This window comes from Calliphora vicina, chromosome 4 (genome assembly GCF_958450345.1).
Source record: "Calliphora vicina chromosome 4, idCalVici1.1, whole genome shotgun sequence".
Lineage (NCBI taxonomy): Eukaryota > Metazoa > Arthropoda > Insecta > Diptera > Calliphoridae > Calliphora > Calliphora vicina.
Window position 1 is genome coordinate 13,436,222 of NC_088783.1, and position 17,987 is coordinate 13,454,208.

The following is a 17,987-nucleotide window of genomic DNA, read 5'->3' on the forward strand; positions in this document are numbered from 1 at the left end:
TAAAAAATTTGACCTTTGACTTTACGATTTTAGTTTTAACGTTTTCCGATTTTAGTAAAACTTTCAAGACTATATTTAAAATTACCTAGACTTAACTGAACAGGATTTACTTAAAATTCATAACAGTAAATAAATTCGGCTCATTTGACAAAATATCGCCTAAAAATTTATGTTTCTAGGAAACAGCAAAATTTAAATTGCAGGTACGGAAAAACTATAGGAGGTATTGGCATTCTTATTTCACATTTTACATTTGCTATATTTGTTGTTCTAGTGGCTTTTTAGACTCTAAAATAAGCTATGAAAGATTACCATTTACGACTTGAGTCCTATAAATAGTTTTATTATCATTTGATATTTTGATGTTTAAATGTTCATAAAAATTAAACTGAAATTATTATTACAATTCATAAGAAATATTATTTTTATACTTCTAATGAATTGTGATGAATATATGAACACTTTTATAGTGCTTTCAGTCACATTGATCGAACAGGTATTCCACCTCCATTTAAAATCTGCCACACTTTTGGACACCTTTTTGTGCTCTTCAATTTTCTTTTAACAAAAGCCCAATATCTCTCCATTGGCCTTAGCTCCAGGCAGTTTGGAGGATTTGCCTCTCTTGGTACATTGTACCACTCAATACTTTGCTTACCATAGTGACATGGAAGCATTATTTTTTTGTAAACATTCATTGACGAAAATTTCGGCATTTATAGATCCCATTGTAACAAATTTGTGCCTTGTTTTGCCGCAACTGCTTATTGCTTGCCATACCAAGAACTTTTTGGGGAAATTTTCTGCTTTTGGGTCCAAAACTTTTCTACAACATTATCTCGTTCATCAGCAACCCGCAAGCTGCGAAAATTTTTCATACGTACCTTTTGTCATCCATTATGCAGCAGGTATATTTTTTGTATAAAATTTGACTTCAATTTCCGTGCTCTGTCTTTGGCCTCTAAATTTTTAACAGAGTTTCTGTCAGGAACTTTTTGAGCCTTGTATGTTTTTAAACCTGCATTGGCTTTAACTTATCGTACCAAATAGTCCGAGTACTGACCTAGCCGGGCTGCTTTCTTACCGGAGGTGTTGGAAGATCTTTTTAAAATGCTTTCTATTTATTGGCTTTAAAATCATGACGTGGACCATTACTTCTACTTGAAACAGGTTTACTATCAACAGACAAGTTCTCCCGCTACTGTTTAATAACATTGGAATCAGTTTGACGGCATACCTTTGATTGTTTGGCCAACTTTTTGTTGGACCAAGTTGAGTTATGTTGAAAATATTTAATAATTTTAGTACGCACTTTTTTCTCGTCACTCATTTTAATCAAATTAACAACAAATTAACATAATTTACATTAAACATAATAACTTACATGCTTTACAAAGCTAACTTGATAAAAAAAATCAAATAATACTTGGGTTAAAAGTTTTAAGAAAAAACCAGAGACCGAAAATAACGTGTTCACTTTCATTTCAATGGTAAATGATTATTTACATACAATATGTTATTGTATGTAAATAAAAGAGAAAGTAACAGTTATTAAGAACAAGAACAAATGAATTGTTTATCTCACACCAAACCATTTAAATAAAAATCATTTTATAACTGTTATTTTCAGTGATTTATTTTTATCACAAAAATATTAATCACAATTTGGGTTTTTGGTATATGGACGAGTTATTTTCGATCTCTGGAAAAAACGTATGTTAAGGTTTTTTCGATCTCACTCCTTATTTCTTCAAAAATGAAGCCACAGCTCGCGTTGCTGTTAATGGAGATCGTCACATTCACTATTATTTTTTAGATATTACATTATAATCTTAAATGTTACTTTAAACTCTAACTCTCAAAATTGTTTTGAAAAAAAAAGAATTCAACAAAGTTAAAGTTATAAATTGTTACTCTGTGTTTAAATACAGAAGAAAAGTCTAAGCAAAAGTCATCCCTAGCATGTTGATTGTTATCTTTCATATATATAATATTTAATAAGACTGAAATCTGTTTATACATAATAAATGGAATCATTTCAATATAATTCACACACTGTAATCTAATGTGACAACCACCAACATGTTTAATAATTCTTTTGTATGTCAATCACTTTGTTTACAACATTTTTAGCATAAATATACATACATATTTATTCGCATGACAACCTGTATAAAACTGAAGATATCTAAATAAAAAAATCAGCCATAATCACCAAAAGAGGCTCGTTTTTTGTTTCTCTTCTAACGACATACAGTGGGGTCAATCGCAAAAATAGTGGTAAATTATAAGCTATAACTTAGTGAAATAAACTGGAATTTCTTTACCTTACCACTTGATTTATTACAAAGTCCCAATTATTGAAATCTGTCAATATTTGCACAAGTCAATTATGAATAAAAAAGTCCGCGGAAGTTTGTTCCCCGGGAGTTTTTTCCCATTGAATTTGAATAGGAAAAATGAGAAAAGGGAAAAAACTACCGGGGAATTTTTATTCATAATTGGGCTGAATATTGCAATCGGACTAGTAGTTTACAAGATTCAGATTTATTTCCAATATTTTTTGCGTTTGACCTCACTGCCGGAGAATTTTTATTCATAATTGGGCTGAATATTGCAATCGGACTAGTAGTTTACAAGATTCAGATTTATTTAAAATTTTTTTTTTTTGCGTTTGACCTCACTGTGCTACATTAATTAGTAATAATAAATCACAAACATGTTATCGCAAATTGCTAACTTACCGTAAAGAAAAATAGAAAATCAACTAAAAACCAATAGACACACACCCTTTTTTTGCATAACCTCTAAATATGTTTATTTATTTCTGTTTTTATTTAATTTCAAATTAATGACCGGCAATTGATAAGATATCGACTGTAATTTGTAGACTTCTTTTATAGTATTTTGTGTTAATTACATTTTAAATCGCCTCAATTATACAAAGTAAAATTATTTGGCCATTTAGTTTTGGGTTTTATCTAATAAAGTTTTGTTAGCAGTTGAAAAATAGTCGTAACTATTTGAAAAAAGGGTAATAACCTTTTTTTGTTGGATTTCAAACTTTGACATTTTTTATTTTTTTTGTTCTTTGCTGTTTTAGTTGGCATGTTTGTTTTATTGTTAATGAAAATTGATATTTTGGCTTAAAGCCAAAGGTAATGCAGTGGTAGTTTGTTCAGTTTTTGTTTGAGTCTTTGATGAAATAAAACACAAAGTGTTAGAAGCAAATAAAATAAGAAAAAAAAATAATAATGCAACATATGAGAATAGAAAAACCCTTGTTTTTCATTGTTCTCTTTGACGTATGAGTAATATTTAATTATTTTCTTTTAAAAATTATACGCCCAGTTAGTCACAATGTTTTGCTTAGGTGAAAGGGTGAGGTAGGTGAGTTTATTACAGCTTGTTTTAATATTAAAGTGATTTACTTTGAAAAATAATCAATATATGTAGTTATTAAAGAGTGTATAGTAGCATAAACTGTTAACACAAATAGAAAATATCGATTTATGTATTTAGAAGGTTTACATTTTTTTCGCATAATAAAACAAAGACATGTTAATAATATTTTTAATACGGACAAGTACTTTAGTGCATAATTAGTCATAGCTCCCATATAAGGGCAACTGCCGAAAATCACTCAAGAAAATAAATTATTGAAATTTATAAAAAAAAATTACTAAGTGTAGGGTATTATATGGCCGGACTATACTTTCTTACTTGTTTAGGTTGGATTTTATTAACCCTTGATTAACTGAAGACAATAATACTGTTTGAAGGAATTTCGTTTTTATTTCGCGGTTAGACCATTGTGTCAAAGTGCTGAAAAATATCTACACTAGCAACGCCGTGCCAAAGTTCTTGCTGCTTCCCGGGGCAGCTAAAGCTTTTGGTCATTCGTTAAAAGAAAGGATAATGCTAGTTCCTCAATTCCTACTTTTTAAAAGGATGACCAATCCAAATTCACTGGTTGATAAAGCTAACCTTTTGGCTGAATTATTTGCAAAAATTCGAATTTACAGGAAAGCAATCAACCACTACCTGAGCTTGAAAGTGTATTAGTAACTATACCGAATATATTATTTTGCGCTTACGAAATTAAAAAAGTTTCAGCGGATTTTAAAGTTAACAAGTCTCCTAGACCGGATGGTATAAAAGCACTGTACTTGAAGTAGTGTTCTTCGACGCTAGCCCGTCCTTTAGCAAACCTTTTCAGCCGGAGAATTTCCTATATGTTGGAAGAATGCTAATGTAAGGGAGAGGCAAAGCTATTTGTTCTGCACTTTCCAAAGTTATGGAGAGTACGGTTAACCACCATCTTGTGAACATATTTTTCAAGTGTCGAAAGAAGCATTCAAGTGCCTTGGATTTCTAAGACGGCGATCACTTCATCTGAGATCACTTCATCTGATCTCCTTACTATTCACACCACTTATATCCGATCCAAAATGGAATACAACTCTCATGTATGGGCCGGAGCTTCAAAGTCTTTTTTGGAGTTACTCGACCGCGTACAGGAAAGGAGCATCATCGCAATGTGGGTTGTGTTTCACTATTCTATCGATACTACAATGGAATGTGTTCTGATGAAATTAGGAAACTTGTTTCCGATACCCATAGTTTCTTACGAAATACGCGTTCATCAGCGGGGCTCATCCATTCGTAGTCGATTGGTCAGTGGATCGCACAACACACTACAGAGAAAATTCGTTCTTTAGCCGTACCGTCCGTATGTGAAATAAGATTTCTGTCAAAGTATTTCGTGTTCCTTTTAATGTAGAAAAATTCTAATCAAATGTCCACAAACATTCTCCCATAAGCTATAAAAAAACAAGTAAGAGAGCTGTGCCGAATCATATATACCCTTCACCAAATTATACTTCAAAGTAAAAATTTTAAATATTTTTAGGTAAACAAAATTTATTTTTTTTCCAAAGTGGTTTTTTCAATTTTTTTTAAAATTTTGAATTGTTTTTTTAGAATTTTTTTTTTAAATTTAAATTTTTTTGGTTTTTTCAATTTTTTTTTGGTGAAAAAATAAATTCGGGTTAAAAAATATCTTTTCCGATTTTGACCCATTGTAGGTCCAACTTACTATGGTCTTATAAACGTCGTTGCAAAGGTCTTTGAAATATCTATCATTAGATATTCATATTGTCTATATTAATGACTTATTAATCCAGATATAGGTCAAAAATCGAGGTTGTCCTGGTTTTTTCCTTATATCTCAGCCACTTGTGGACCGATTTTCTCGATTATAAATAGCAACCGAGCCGGAAGAATTCCGGAGAGACTGATGTATGAATCGTATATGTAAGTTATTTGGGGCTTCGGAAAGTTGATTTCAACAGACAGACAGACATGGCTTAAAATGCACTTATTTATTATTATTATTTTCATCTATTAGGAATATTTAAGAATCCGGGATTTAATAACATTTTTAGGTTTTATTTTGAAACATTTTTGCAATATAAATTTATTGTTAGCTATGACATTTTCCCATATTTTTGGCAATAGATGGATTCCGCGCCAAAAGATCTGCTCAATGAATCAAGCCAATTTCGGATACTCTGTTCTGAAGTGAAGCGTATCCCAGGAAGAGTGTTTTGCATCGATCGAAACAAATATTAGTAGGACGGGGCATGGTCTGGACTATAATGCGGACGAGGCAAAACTTCTCAACCACTTCTTACTAAATAGTTTTTTAACAGGTATTACAAAATGTGGCCAGTTTCATGCATGGCCGCATATTCGGCCGTTTTCGGTCAATGCTCACTTCAAACGAATGATATGTGTTCTTTGTCCTACTTTCAATCTCATTAAAACTCCCAAAATATTCCCAAGACAATCCATTTTACACTTTGGGAATTTCTCTATCTCCATCCGTGCTTTGATAGCTTGCATTGTCGTAGAGGATAATGATTGCATATTTTCCATAATTCACCAAAGAAAACTCTCTCTCTCTCTTTGCTACTATTTAATGATTTGGAGAGTGGGGTACTCACACGCAGAGAAAAAATATAGTTGGGCATGGTTACTGTAACCATTTCAATATTGTTACAAGTTTTTTAACTATATTATAGTCACAGTAACCATTTACATGATTGTGGTAACCATAATATGGTTAACTTACGATTCACATGATTGTCTCAACCATATATATGGTTAGAGTAAACATATATATGTTTGTGACAACCATTTATATGATGAAGGACTTATCATATTATGGTGCTCTCGGCTTAAGGGTTATCATAATCTGAGAACAACATATTATGATAAAATTATTCATCATAAATATGGTTGCCACAAACATATATATGTTTACTGTAACCATATATGTATATGGTTGAGACAATCATGTGAATCGTAAGTTAACCATATTATGGTTACCACAATCATGTAAATGGTTACTGTGACTATAATATAGTTAAAAAACTTGTAACAATATTGAAATGGTTACAGTAACCATGCCCAATTATATTTTTTCTCTGCGTGCATAAATGGAAGTTTACGTTTCATTCACCGTTATTATCGAAAATACAGTGGTGGTGTTAGATGTTTTTGCAAGCAATTAAAAATGTGCTGCCCTGTGTAATTACAAAACTATGTAAAACTACATATGTACTCACCTATATTTCATAATTTAAATATACACTGTTAATCACACAAATAGGCCTTATTCATCTTCAAAATGACTAATAGTTTTTCAACGAAATTTTGAATACTCAACACAAAATAGATACACATTTATGATAATTAAAGGCAAATATTATTTCAATAGAACATCTTTAATTCACCAGTCCAACAAAACGTATACAAATTGTTATAAAAAAATTAATAAAAAGTAAAAAAAAATATCTAAACAATTAAAACAACAAGTGCAATTTGTTCTAAAAAAGAAATATTAACAAATATTTCACACAAACATTTTGGTGTTTTTGCTAACAAATGATTAAAATGCAGAGGGTATGCCACTCATCAATCAACTCATTATAGCAATAGAAACAACAACTACAAATACATATATTTACAAAAAAAAAAAAAATAATTTCAAATTTCCAATTTTTATTAAATATCAAATGTTTATCATTAAATAATTAAATACAAACGCGTATTGGTGGAAACGCTTGATTGTTTCTCGAACGCACAGAGAGTGAAAAAATTTACAAAAATAAAGAAAAATATTTGTAAAAATTATAAATAAATTCCTAGTGTAATAAAGAAAATATGTACTTAAATAAGATTATATTCAACAGCGTGCCTACATAGGAATACTAAACGAAAAGTGTTTAAAATAGAAATGAATTAACAAAGAACATTATTAGCACATTAATAAAACAAAAATGCAATCAATAAATTTTATAAAATAAAACGTTTTTCTTTTCTTTTGTAAACAATAAACGATTTCCTTTACTTTACATAAATAGCTAAGAAAATAATTGAAATTTTAAACTAATAATAATAAAAAAAAACAGAAAAACCAAATAGAAAAATATTTTCGTTTTAAATGGTGTGATAAAATATTTACAACTTACATGGAAGTATTGATGAAATGCCCAACGGAAATAAAAGGCGACCGGATACTTTGGAACTAGAAGTACTTCGTGCACCAACACCTGCAGAACGACGTTATGAGACCACTGACAGTGATCGTTTACGTACCCGATGTCCAGAAACCTCCCTAACACCTCTGCAAACCCACTCTCATGCCGAGAGATCCCTAAGCATACGAATCGAACGCAGACCAACCACACCCCGAGAACGTTGGTATCATTTTAGCAGCCTATTTCCCAGAAGGTCTAGAGACGTTAATACTACAACATTTGCTACTACCACTGCCGATGTGGGTACGACGGCTACTTTAGCTCGTCCCGAACCCTCGACCATAGACAATTCAACAACCACAATTCTTACTTTATCACCACAAAACAATGAAAATCAGGAAAACCAGGAAAATCTGCCTGATGTGGCTGCTGTATTGCCGCGTAAAAATTCCAAAAGACGATCACGCAACAAATCACAATCCGGTAGTCTTTATAGTCTAGCAACTCTAGCTCAAACGGGCGAAATACAACTACATTCTCGTAACAATTCAGTGAAAAAATTTAAAGAAATAGACCCAGAATCGGATGCTTTGGCCTCGTCATTAATTAAACGAAAAGTAGAATCCAAAGAGAAAATACTGCTGACATCGGTTGCCGCAGAAGAAGCAGCCCAAACTCAAATCGAACTCGATGAAGTGACGGCAGATGGTCTTAATAGCTCTGCTAAATCTGGCCTACGGGCCAGTCTCATGTCGTATTTAAGTAAATTAGCTGTATGGAAGAATAGTAACTGTAGGCGTCAGAGTAAGAGATCGACACGTTCCAAACAATTTCCAACACCTAGTGGTGGCTATAGCACAGGTCCCAGCAGTAGTTTGGGTCCCCGCAAATCCGTTAATATAAGTACCGACTTTGAACAATTTCCTGCCGCTGAAAACACCGACGACAAACTGAGTGATCGACTTGCCAATGCCAAAGAAATGGGCTTACGACGGTTATCACAAATACGACGGCGAAGAAGTTCCTATTATTTTTCAGGTATAATTTTTGTATCATATTGTGATTGTTATACCATGTTTAGGACATGGCATATATTTGAGGAAAAGCAAGTAGCCAATAAATGTATTTTAATTTATTTGTTTATATAAATAATTACATTTATACATTTATACAATTCACAATGGGTGTCGTAGCGTTCGTTGTATGTTATAAATATTTTTCAAACAAATTTTTCGAAAAAAAAATTACGACATACAACTATACAACTCTACGACACCGATTGTGAATTGGAGAATTGTGTGTATCTTAAAACATTTGTAATTTTAAGTAATTATTTGCCATGTCTATACTTACTTTTAGATAAAATTTACAAGCCTTATAAAGTTTAAATATACAAAAATATATATTTATCTTTATCTTAGAGCGTAGTTATTTAGTATGTGGAATTTTAAACCCAACTAAATATTGTAAAATTGTGTATTTCCACAGCAATTTACCTATATTTTTTAAATTATTTGTTAGAAAAATATTTTATTGCATTTCAGTGGATTTTCTTATTATGAATCATAAACAATTTTTTGCTGATTTTTATTTCAAAAATAATAGTTTTAATATAATTTCCTTTAAATTTATTTTAATCATCAACATTACAGGCAAATTTAAAGCAACAAAAATATGTAATAACATCATAAAAATTCTAAAATGGTTACAATATTTAGTTTAAAAAATAAAAACTTAATTGATTACACAAAATCGAACAAATTTTAGAGGCTTTTTAAACCACTACACATTTTGATGTATCGTCGTGGTTCCAGTAGTACAAATATGGTCCAAATTTTAAATTCTATGGACAGGTGTTTTTAATAAAAATTTTTTTAGTAAAATTGTTATTTTTTTTTACTTTTCTCCACATTATTAATGATTACTCAAAAACGGTTAGTCCGATATTATTAAAGTAAACAAATTTCGGAGTTATAATAACAAATTTAAGCAAAAAATATATTTTTTACGTATTTTTAATGTGCTGTTTTTCTATAGCGAATGAGCGTTTTGAGTGGACGTTTTACATGTATTTTGTTTTTGTTACAATAACAAAACACATGTTAAATTTCCACTCAAAGTAATCGTTCGCTATAGAAAAACAGCACATAAGTGAATTCGATCATGTTCAGAAAATTGTATGTGCTTTGAGTTTAAATTTGACATGTGTTTTGTTTTTGTTACAATAACAAAACACATGTAAAATTTTCACTCAAAGTACACGCTTGTAAGCAAACATAATTTTGTGAAAATGAGCGAATTCACTTAATGCATTAAACACATTCAAGACAACAGGCTACACGACTACACGAACACAAATTCTGCTGGTTACAGTTGTAGTCGTGTGGTAGCTACTGAATTATTTTAAAGACGACAGCTACAAAGTAAACAGCTGATTAATAATTCAGTGGTGCCACTTTAATAAAAAATAACCGTACAAAATTCCAAAGTAATTAAGACTGAAACAATTATTTTGAGTAAAAATATATATATGGTTATAATTAATTATGTACCTGTTATTAATTTATTTCAATATGGTTATCAGAAACTTCTCTTAATTAAGTAAAAAAAAATATATTTTTTTAAGCACTAATTTGATTTACATTTTTTTTATTATATTAGCAACACTATTTCTGTTTTGTAGTTGACAAAAATAGAAATTAGCCTAATTCGGCTACATCGGCATGAGTAGTCGTGTGGCCGTGTAGCTGTGAAGTCGTTAAAATAATCGTCTCCATATAAACGTGTGCATTTTATTTTTGACAGATTGAAGTTGGTAGCCTGCTGTCTTGAATGTGTTTAATGCATAATTGTGAATAAATTCGAAAAGAATCCATCGATTTTCGAATTCACGTAAAAAATAAATTTTTTGCTTAAATTTGTTATTATAACTCCGAAACTACTGAGCCAATTTAAAAGCAAATGTTTTCAAAATTCAATCAATCGAAAGAAGAACATTAACTACACAATTTTATGTATATCAAACAAAAAACTAAAATAAAAAAGTCCATCGAACAATTTCTTAAGTTTTCAATCTTTCATGAGTTTTTTAAAATAAACAAAATTTCTATTTTCACATAAGAAATATATTTTTAAAAATTTGGACCATATTTGTACTGCTGTAACCCCCTATTAAAGGGTGGTCAGACGGCATGTATTGCTTGTTATTATAAACTAAAGCATACTTTTAGGCAGATTAAAAAAAATTATTTCGAATTTTTAAAGTTTTTTTACGATTTGGGTTATATATCCATGACTTAATTTTTGAAGTAACAATAACACACAGTGTTATTGTTAAGTAGGATCACGTTATGATATTTTAGTAATTACGGAAGCAAACATCTTCATATTATATGATGGTATGACGATGTTTGATTAAAGCGAAAACCCGAGTTTTTAACAAATTCAAAAACAGAGTTAATCACCCTTGTTTATTGTATTCATTACGATTGCATTTATATTTAAAAAGTAGGAATTTGAGTGATTAAATATTAAAAACTTTCACAATACATGTTTTCATTAAAAAGTTAATTTAATTTTATTGTTAAATTTATAGTTAATTTCATCTATGTATATTTGAATATGCTTACATCCTTAAATGTATGAAAATTATATATTTTAAAGTTTATATTTATGTTTGTATTTTTCCAGAAAATGAACGCAGAATACGTGCTAATGATAGAGAGTTCAATGCCCAGTTCAAATACGCTGTAAGTATCAATAAGAACTATAACAAATATTTGTACGAAACTAACAGGAAAATATTTATTTGACATGATGTGAATTTTATATACCCTACACGCAGAGAAAAAATATAATTGGGCATGGTTACTGTAACCATTTATATAGTGTTACAAGTTTTTTAACTATATTATAGTCACAGTAACCATTTACATGATTGTGGTAACCATAATATGGTTAACTTACGATTCACATGATTATCTCAACCATATATATGGTTACAGTAAACATATACATACATATATGTTTGTGGCAACCATATTTATGATGAATAATTTTATCATAATATGTTGTTCTCAGATTATGATAAGCCTTAAGCCGAGAGCACCATAATATGATAAGTCCTTCATCATATAAATGGTTGTCACAAACATATACTTGTTTACTGTAACCATATATATGGTTGAGACAAACACGTGAATCGTAAGTTAATAATATTATGGTTACCACAATCATGTAAATGGTTACTGTGACTATAATATAGTTAAAAAACTTGTAACAATATTGAAATGGTTACAGTAACCATGACCAACTATATTTTTTCTCTGCGTGTATGCATTTCAAATTAGTAAGAAAATTTCGTTTTAAGACAACATAAACGTAACTGAAAATGGAACAATATTAAACTACTGACGACATTTATGATTGAATCAAATCAAGTTGTTTTTAATGCGAATGGATTAGAAACTAAATTTAAAGGATTGTTATTTGTCACACATGTGAGTTAATTAATGAGTTGATATTTTGCGTTGGTATCGGGCGGCATAAAGAATTTGGAATTTGGTCTTTAAAAAGTTTGATATCTTCCAATTAGACTTACTTAAGCAGTTAGAGCTATAGCTTACAGTTTAAACCTTTAACCCTGAGCTTTTCAAAAACACATTACTGTTGAAATTTGTCAAATACAATGACTACAAGAGTATGCATATACCAATTGTTATAATGGAGGACGTATAAAATATAATAAAAAGTAGGAAAATACTTATATAAATATTTGAAAAGTACTAAGCAAGTACTAAAAGTATATTTATAGAAAGGCTTTAAGGTTATTATTATACCTAAAAAAACATACATACATATATTTTTGCGTTTTATGCTCAATAAAAAAAAGTTGATATCACTTCTAAAAAGCTACTTTATTACACTTTTTCCTCCTTTGCATTCATACATAAGTACAATATTTGTGATGTATGGATGTATGTATGTAATATTACATTATTACATCATTAAATTGTGTGTATTCGCCTAAATTCCCTACACGAATTTTACACAATTGAATGGTTGACTGAATGAGTGAGTGAATGAACGAACGGATGGATGGATGGATGGATGGTGTGCCTGAACGAATGCTTTATTTGCGTTTATATAAAACATATAATCGTAAGCATTGCCGGCACTATATCAAAAACATACTATAATTAGGTCAATAGGTTACAGAAAGTTTGAAACGTTGGAAGGAAAGAGGGCCAGGCAGGCAGCCAGGTTAGTTTGGCTGGCTGAATGTCTGACTGCATGTAGTAGGGAAGTTGATTGGCGTTGCTATATTTAAGCAATGACTACGAATACGAATAATAAAAAGAAAACAGGGCGAAACACACAAATTAAATCGTATAAATTTCTATCCGGCAATAACAATAAAACAAAATGAGATTTCAATAGAGTGCCATTAAATATAACTTAAAAGCAAAAGGATTTTAGTTGTTCCTATTTTTTTTATGAATTATATTTTCTTATCATGATTTTGTTTCAATCTATTGAGGAAAATTAGCAAAGTGCATAGTAAAAAGGGGGATTTTGAAAACGATTTAAATCCATTTGGAATAAAAGCTAAATGTGTTGCAAGGGATTTTTTTTCTACACGTAGAAAGTACACGCAGAGAAAAAACAGGGTTATGGTAGACATAATCTAATGACCAGAAAGTGGCGAAAAGTCTGCCAGTACATAAGTTTCATTTTCCATCACACAACAGGTATATTTTATTATAAAATTTTACCTCAATATTTTCGTTCGTTCTTTTGCTTCTAAGTTCTTTACCGCATTGCGATCTTTCTGGACTTTATAAGACTTCAACCCAACATTAACTTTACGAGCTGCTTTTCTGATAGAAGTGTTCAATGCTCTTTGAAAGAGTTGTTCGACTTCTTTTGCCTTACCTGATATAGGTTTCCTTTCAATGTGCAAGTATTTCTTATACTATTTAATGGCTTTGAAAACAGTATAACGATGAACCTTCTTTTTCCAAAAAAAAATTTATTAAATAAAAAATTGGAAAAAAATTAAAAAAAAAAACAATTTGGAAAAAAAAATAATTTTGTTTAAATAAAAATATTTCAAAAAAAAATATTTTTAAGTATAATTTGACATTTAACTCTAATCATTATGTCCAACGTTCCTCCAATTTTTTTATCTGGTATTTTTTGTGAGATGATTTCATCGTTGGAGTCAAATCTCTTTCCGCCGAGACATTTCTTCAGGTTTGGAAACAAGAAATAGTCACTCGGGTCTAAATCCGGGGAATAGGAAGGATGAGGGAGCATTTCGTAGCCTATTTCATGGAGTTTTGCCATGGCAACTGCACATGTGTGCACCCTTACGATTGTTAGCAAACGCGGAATCTATATTGCGGAAAGCTTTCTCGTACCAAATTGAAACCACTGATCCATGTGAGATGCATATGGCTTCCAGCATCGCTCGCACTTTAAATTTTTTCAATTGTTTCGGGTGTAGAGACCTCAACTGGGCATCCAGAACGTTTGGCATCTTCGTGCTTGTACGTCCACAACGAAATTCAGTAAACCTCGTTTTTCCATTGAAATTTTTAGTGCAGAGTTCTCATAGTATTTATCAAGCTTGTGCTTGGTTTGAGTGATGATTTTTTTTTTCAAAAATTAATGACCACACGAAATTCACCTTTTTCCATTTTCTTCTCAAGTCTGCTATCAATTGCAGTCAAACTCAAACTAAATGTGGCAGTTTGTTCAATTTTTGACAGGAGTCAACTGACAGATGCCTGTTGACAGGAGCAGTGTTTCCCTTTCAGTTATTGATACGACCTCGTATATATGAGGCTATCAGTGCAAAAGTAGTGTAACCCCAAACTATTTACTTAGTGGTATATTCAACTTACACCACTTTTGCTACATTACTTTGTTATATTAGATCTTTGTAAAAACGATTTGTTCAACTCCATCTGATTTTGAATGTAAGGGCACTGCTACATGTTCAATATATATTGTGATATTTGGATCGCGATCTCGATTTCACAATATTAGGCTATTTAGCTATACATCAATACTGCATGCTACACGTTCAATAAATATCGCGATACTGGATCGCGGTCAATATAAATTGAACGTGGACCGTACTATGTGGCACCAGAACAGCAACCAAAAAAATTGTGTGTTACACCACTTTTTCGCTGATGGTCTCATATGTAGTTGTTACAAGACAAAATATTTTTTATTTTTGAATTTATTTTAAAAGCAGAAGTTATGAATTAATGTAACGAAATATACTTTATACACGTTACACACTAAATTTCTTATATATTTAAATATTTAATGAATATCATCAGAAATTTATTTTTATTTTATTTTATAAACTATTTTAATATTAACTTTATGTTTTTGTTTTTTATTCTTCTTTCAGGATAACTATATTAAAACGTCCAAATATTCGATGATGACATTTTTGCCATTTAATCTTCTAGAACAATTTCAACGTCTTGCCAACTTTTATTTCCTATGTTTGTTGGTATTACAACTCATACCGGCCATATCATCGCTAACGCCAGTTACCACAGCCATTCCATTAATCGGTGTGCTGACTTTAACCGCCGTTAAAGATGCCTACGATGACATTGTAAGTACTAAATACATATATAGTAAGGAATGACTTGACAACAAAACAAGTAGATACAACAGCAATATACTCGTAGCTTGAATGAAAACGGCATAAAAAATCGACATGAAATGAAAATGAAATGAAATAAAATATAAACTTTTTATAACTATTTATCTATGCATGTTTTCTAATATATAACACCTGCATGTATACTTACATGTGCTTTTTTTTGGTTTTTTACAACCATGTGTAATTTTTCATGTTTTTTTTTAATTTTTTTTTTATAAACACAAGAAGATGGTTGTGGGTTGTGTTGTTGGCGGTGGGGTAGATCATTGGGAAAAAGTTTTTGTTTTGTTTTCTTTTTTTTATTTCATTTTCATGGGTTGTTGACATTGACATTTGTGGTAAATTTTATGCCACTTAACCAATGACTACTGGCTGTCAAGTTTATGATGTGTGTGCTCTTTTTTGTATGAATGTGTAGAATTTACACTCGTAAAATGTTGAATTTGTTTTAGAAACAAACACAAAATAAACAATTTCTTCGAAAAAATAATAAAAATAAAATTTATGAAACACAACTTTATAAATTTTCCATAACTAAGAATAATTGTAAATCGTCCTCTCAATAAAACAATATACATATACCATTATTTTTTTATTGCATAATAAGAATCTACATAACTGATTCTATATGTGGTCAAAATTTGGTGAAATTCGACTTCCACAAATTGGAATATTACTTTTGTTCTAGATGCCTACTAGCACAAAAATTTTAAACTCAATTATTTCGAAATGGCAAAAAATTATACACTATTGTTTTATTAAGGGGACGAAATAATAAATAGATTTTCAAAATTTTTAAATATTTTCCAATATTTTGATATAATGAGAATATTTTGTGTTTGAAATGAACACAATTCATAAAAAATTTTTTATTGTAAATCTCATATTTTTAAGTCATACACCCAGTAAAAAAATTAATAAGTCCTTTTACTAATTAACTAATGGGGCTATTGTGAAATTCCATTCGAAAGAGCATACAAATTCCAACGATTTTCTTTTCGAAACGAGTTACAAAATAACCTCACAAAATTCATTCAAAAGGAGTTGATTAAAAACATGTTTTTTAATTTGATCAGAATAGTTACAAATAGTTGATGGAATATTTTGTGATTTTATTTGAAATTATGTTTTTATAATTCTCTTACATGTTTTACTATTTATTTTATGCGAGTGTAAATTTCATTCTAAAATAAACAATGTATTAAAATTTAATTTTAAAGTTCAAAGTCGTTAATTTATTAATTAATAATTTATTTATTTTTATAGCAACGGCATTTGTCCGATTCTCAGGTGAATAATCGTAAATCCAAAACTCTAAGAAGTGGTAAATTGGTTGATGAACGGTGGTCCGGAGTGCAGGTATGTAACAGAAATGTGTTGATAAAAGTTATTTTTAAAATTCAAATACATATTGATTAAAACTTAAACAAAACTCTCGTTGATACAGAAAAGTAAATTCATAATGTGTTTTAATAGCTGACCCAAATTTAAGACAGTTTTTTTAGTTGTCAAAGTTAAAATGACGCATTATGATACCATTCCCATGCTTTCCACATATAACTTGCTGTGAAAACTAATTGATCATACCTTTTCCTTGGCAATGTTTTTGAATATATAAACGCAGAGAAAAAATATAGCTGTACATGTTTACCATAACCATTTAAAATTTTGTAACAATATTATGGTTACTGTAATTATACACATGATTGCAGTAACAATAATATGTTTAAGTTACCATTCACATGATTGTAGTAATCATATATATGAGTGTGGCATAAGAATTTCCTACGTTTGATTAATTTATCAATCCATAATGTTGTTGTAACAGATCTGTTCTTACCAAGGCAAACAACTTCCCGTTAATAAAGCTATCGCCCAGTGAGACTCGGCTAGTTTCGGTGCGAAGATCCAATTGTTGTGGTAACAAATTCAACTAATGATTTTTATTCTACCAAAACATAAAAATATGGAAACTCTTAAATCTTAGGATGTTTGACGCCTTAATTTTGTCATTGAATTTATTAATATCTTTTAGCTTTTATTAACGAATTTCAGACCGAAATATGCCTTTATCTAAACAGCAAATATCTGTAATTTCAATCTTTCGCAATATAACTAATATCAAATATTGTTTTAGATCTGTTAGATTTTGTTTATTGATTTCATAATAATTTAGTACGCTAAAAAGGCAACTGAGGTGGTCTATCGGTTTAACGGCGAATTCATCGTGATGATTTCTATTTTACCAAATATTAAAAAAGGTGGAAACATATTCAAATTGTAGTCTGGTGCCTTCTTTGCCGAATTTATTATCATTCTCGTTTCCCTTAATAACTTTGCTTCCCAGTAATTAGAACATTTTGGCAGCGACTGACTACCTCGTAACTGATATAATCTGCTATTAAAGAGACTCCTGGTTATCGGTGATAAAACATAGTTCATCATCACCGAACTTATGATAGCTGCTTTGCCTTTGGCATGAATATCAGTCTTACATATGTCAGACCTTTAATATCTGTCATTATTCTAACTGAAAATGTATCTGATATTTGATACCTAGCAATAAATGCGAGATTCAGAGCCTTCTGAAGTAGACCTATTTGTTATTTCAAATTCAAATATAGGACAAATTTGTCCTAATTGCATAGCTGCTTTCGAAAAATGTTTAGTCTCAATATGTTCTTAAATATTATGCAAAGAAAATTTATAGTCCCTACCTTGGTACCGAGCCAAACATCAAAACATTC

At 30.2% G+C, this 17,987-nt stretch overlaps 1 protein-coding gene across 4 annotated transcripts in view; it reads left to right on the top strand.

Annotated features, from left to right (window-relative positions):
- Positions 1 to 17,987, top strand: part of ATP8B (ATPase phospholipid transporting 8B) — a 93,628-nt gene that overhangs the window by 56,000 nt on the left and 19,641 nt on the right. For 2 of the 4 annotated variants that reach the window (XM_065507176.1, XM_065507177.1), the window contains exons 1-4: positions 7,418 to 8,585; positions 11,238 to 11,296; positions 14,977 to 15,189; positions 16,507 to 16,599. In XM_065507176.1, coding sequence (XP_065363248.1) covers positions 7,556 to 8,585; positions 11,238 to 11,296; positions 14,977 to 15,189; positions 16,507 to 16,599 — 1,395 coding nt within the window. In that variant the 5' untranslated portion in view covers positions 7,418 to 7,555. Of the gene's footprint in view, positions 1 to 7,417; positions 8,586 to 11,237; positions 11,297 to 14,976; positions 15,190 to 16,506; positions 16,600 to 17,987 lie in introns of those variants that run through there. The other 2 variants (XM_065507179.1, XM_065507180.1) reach the window with 2 other exon arrangements.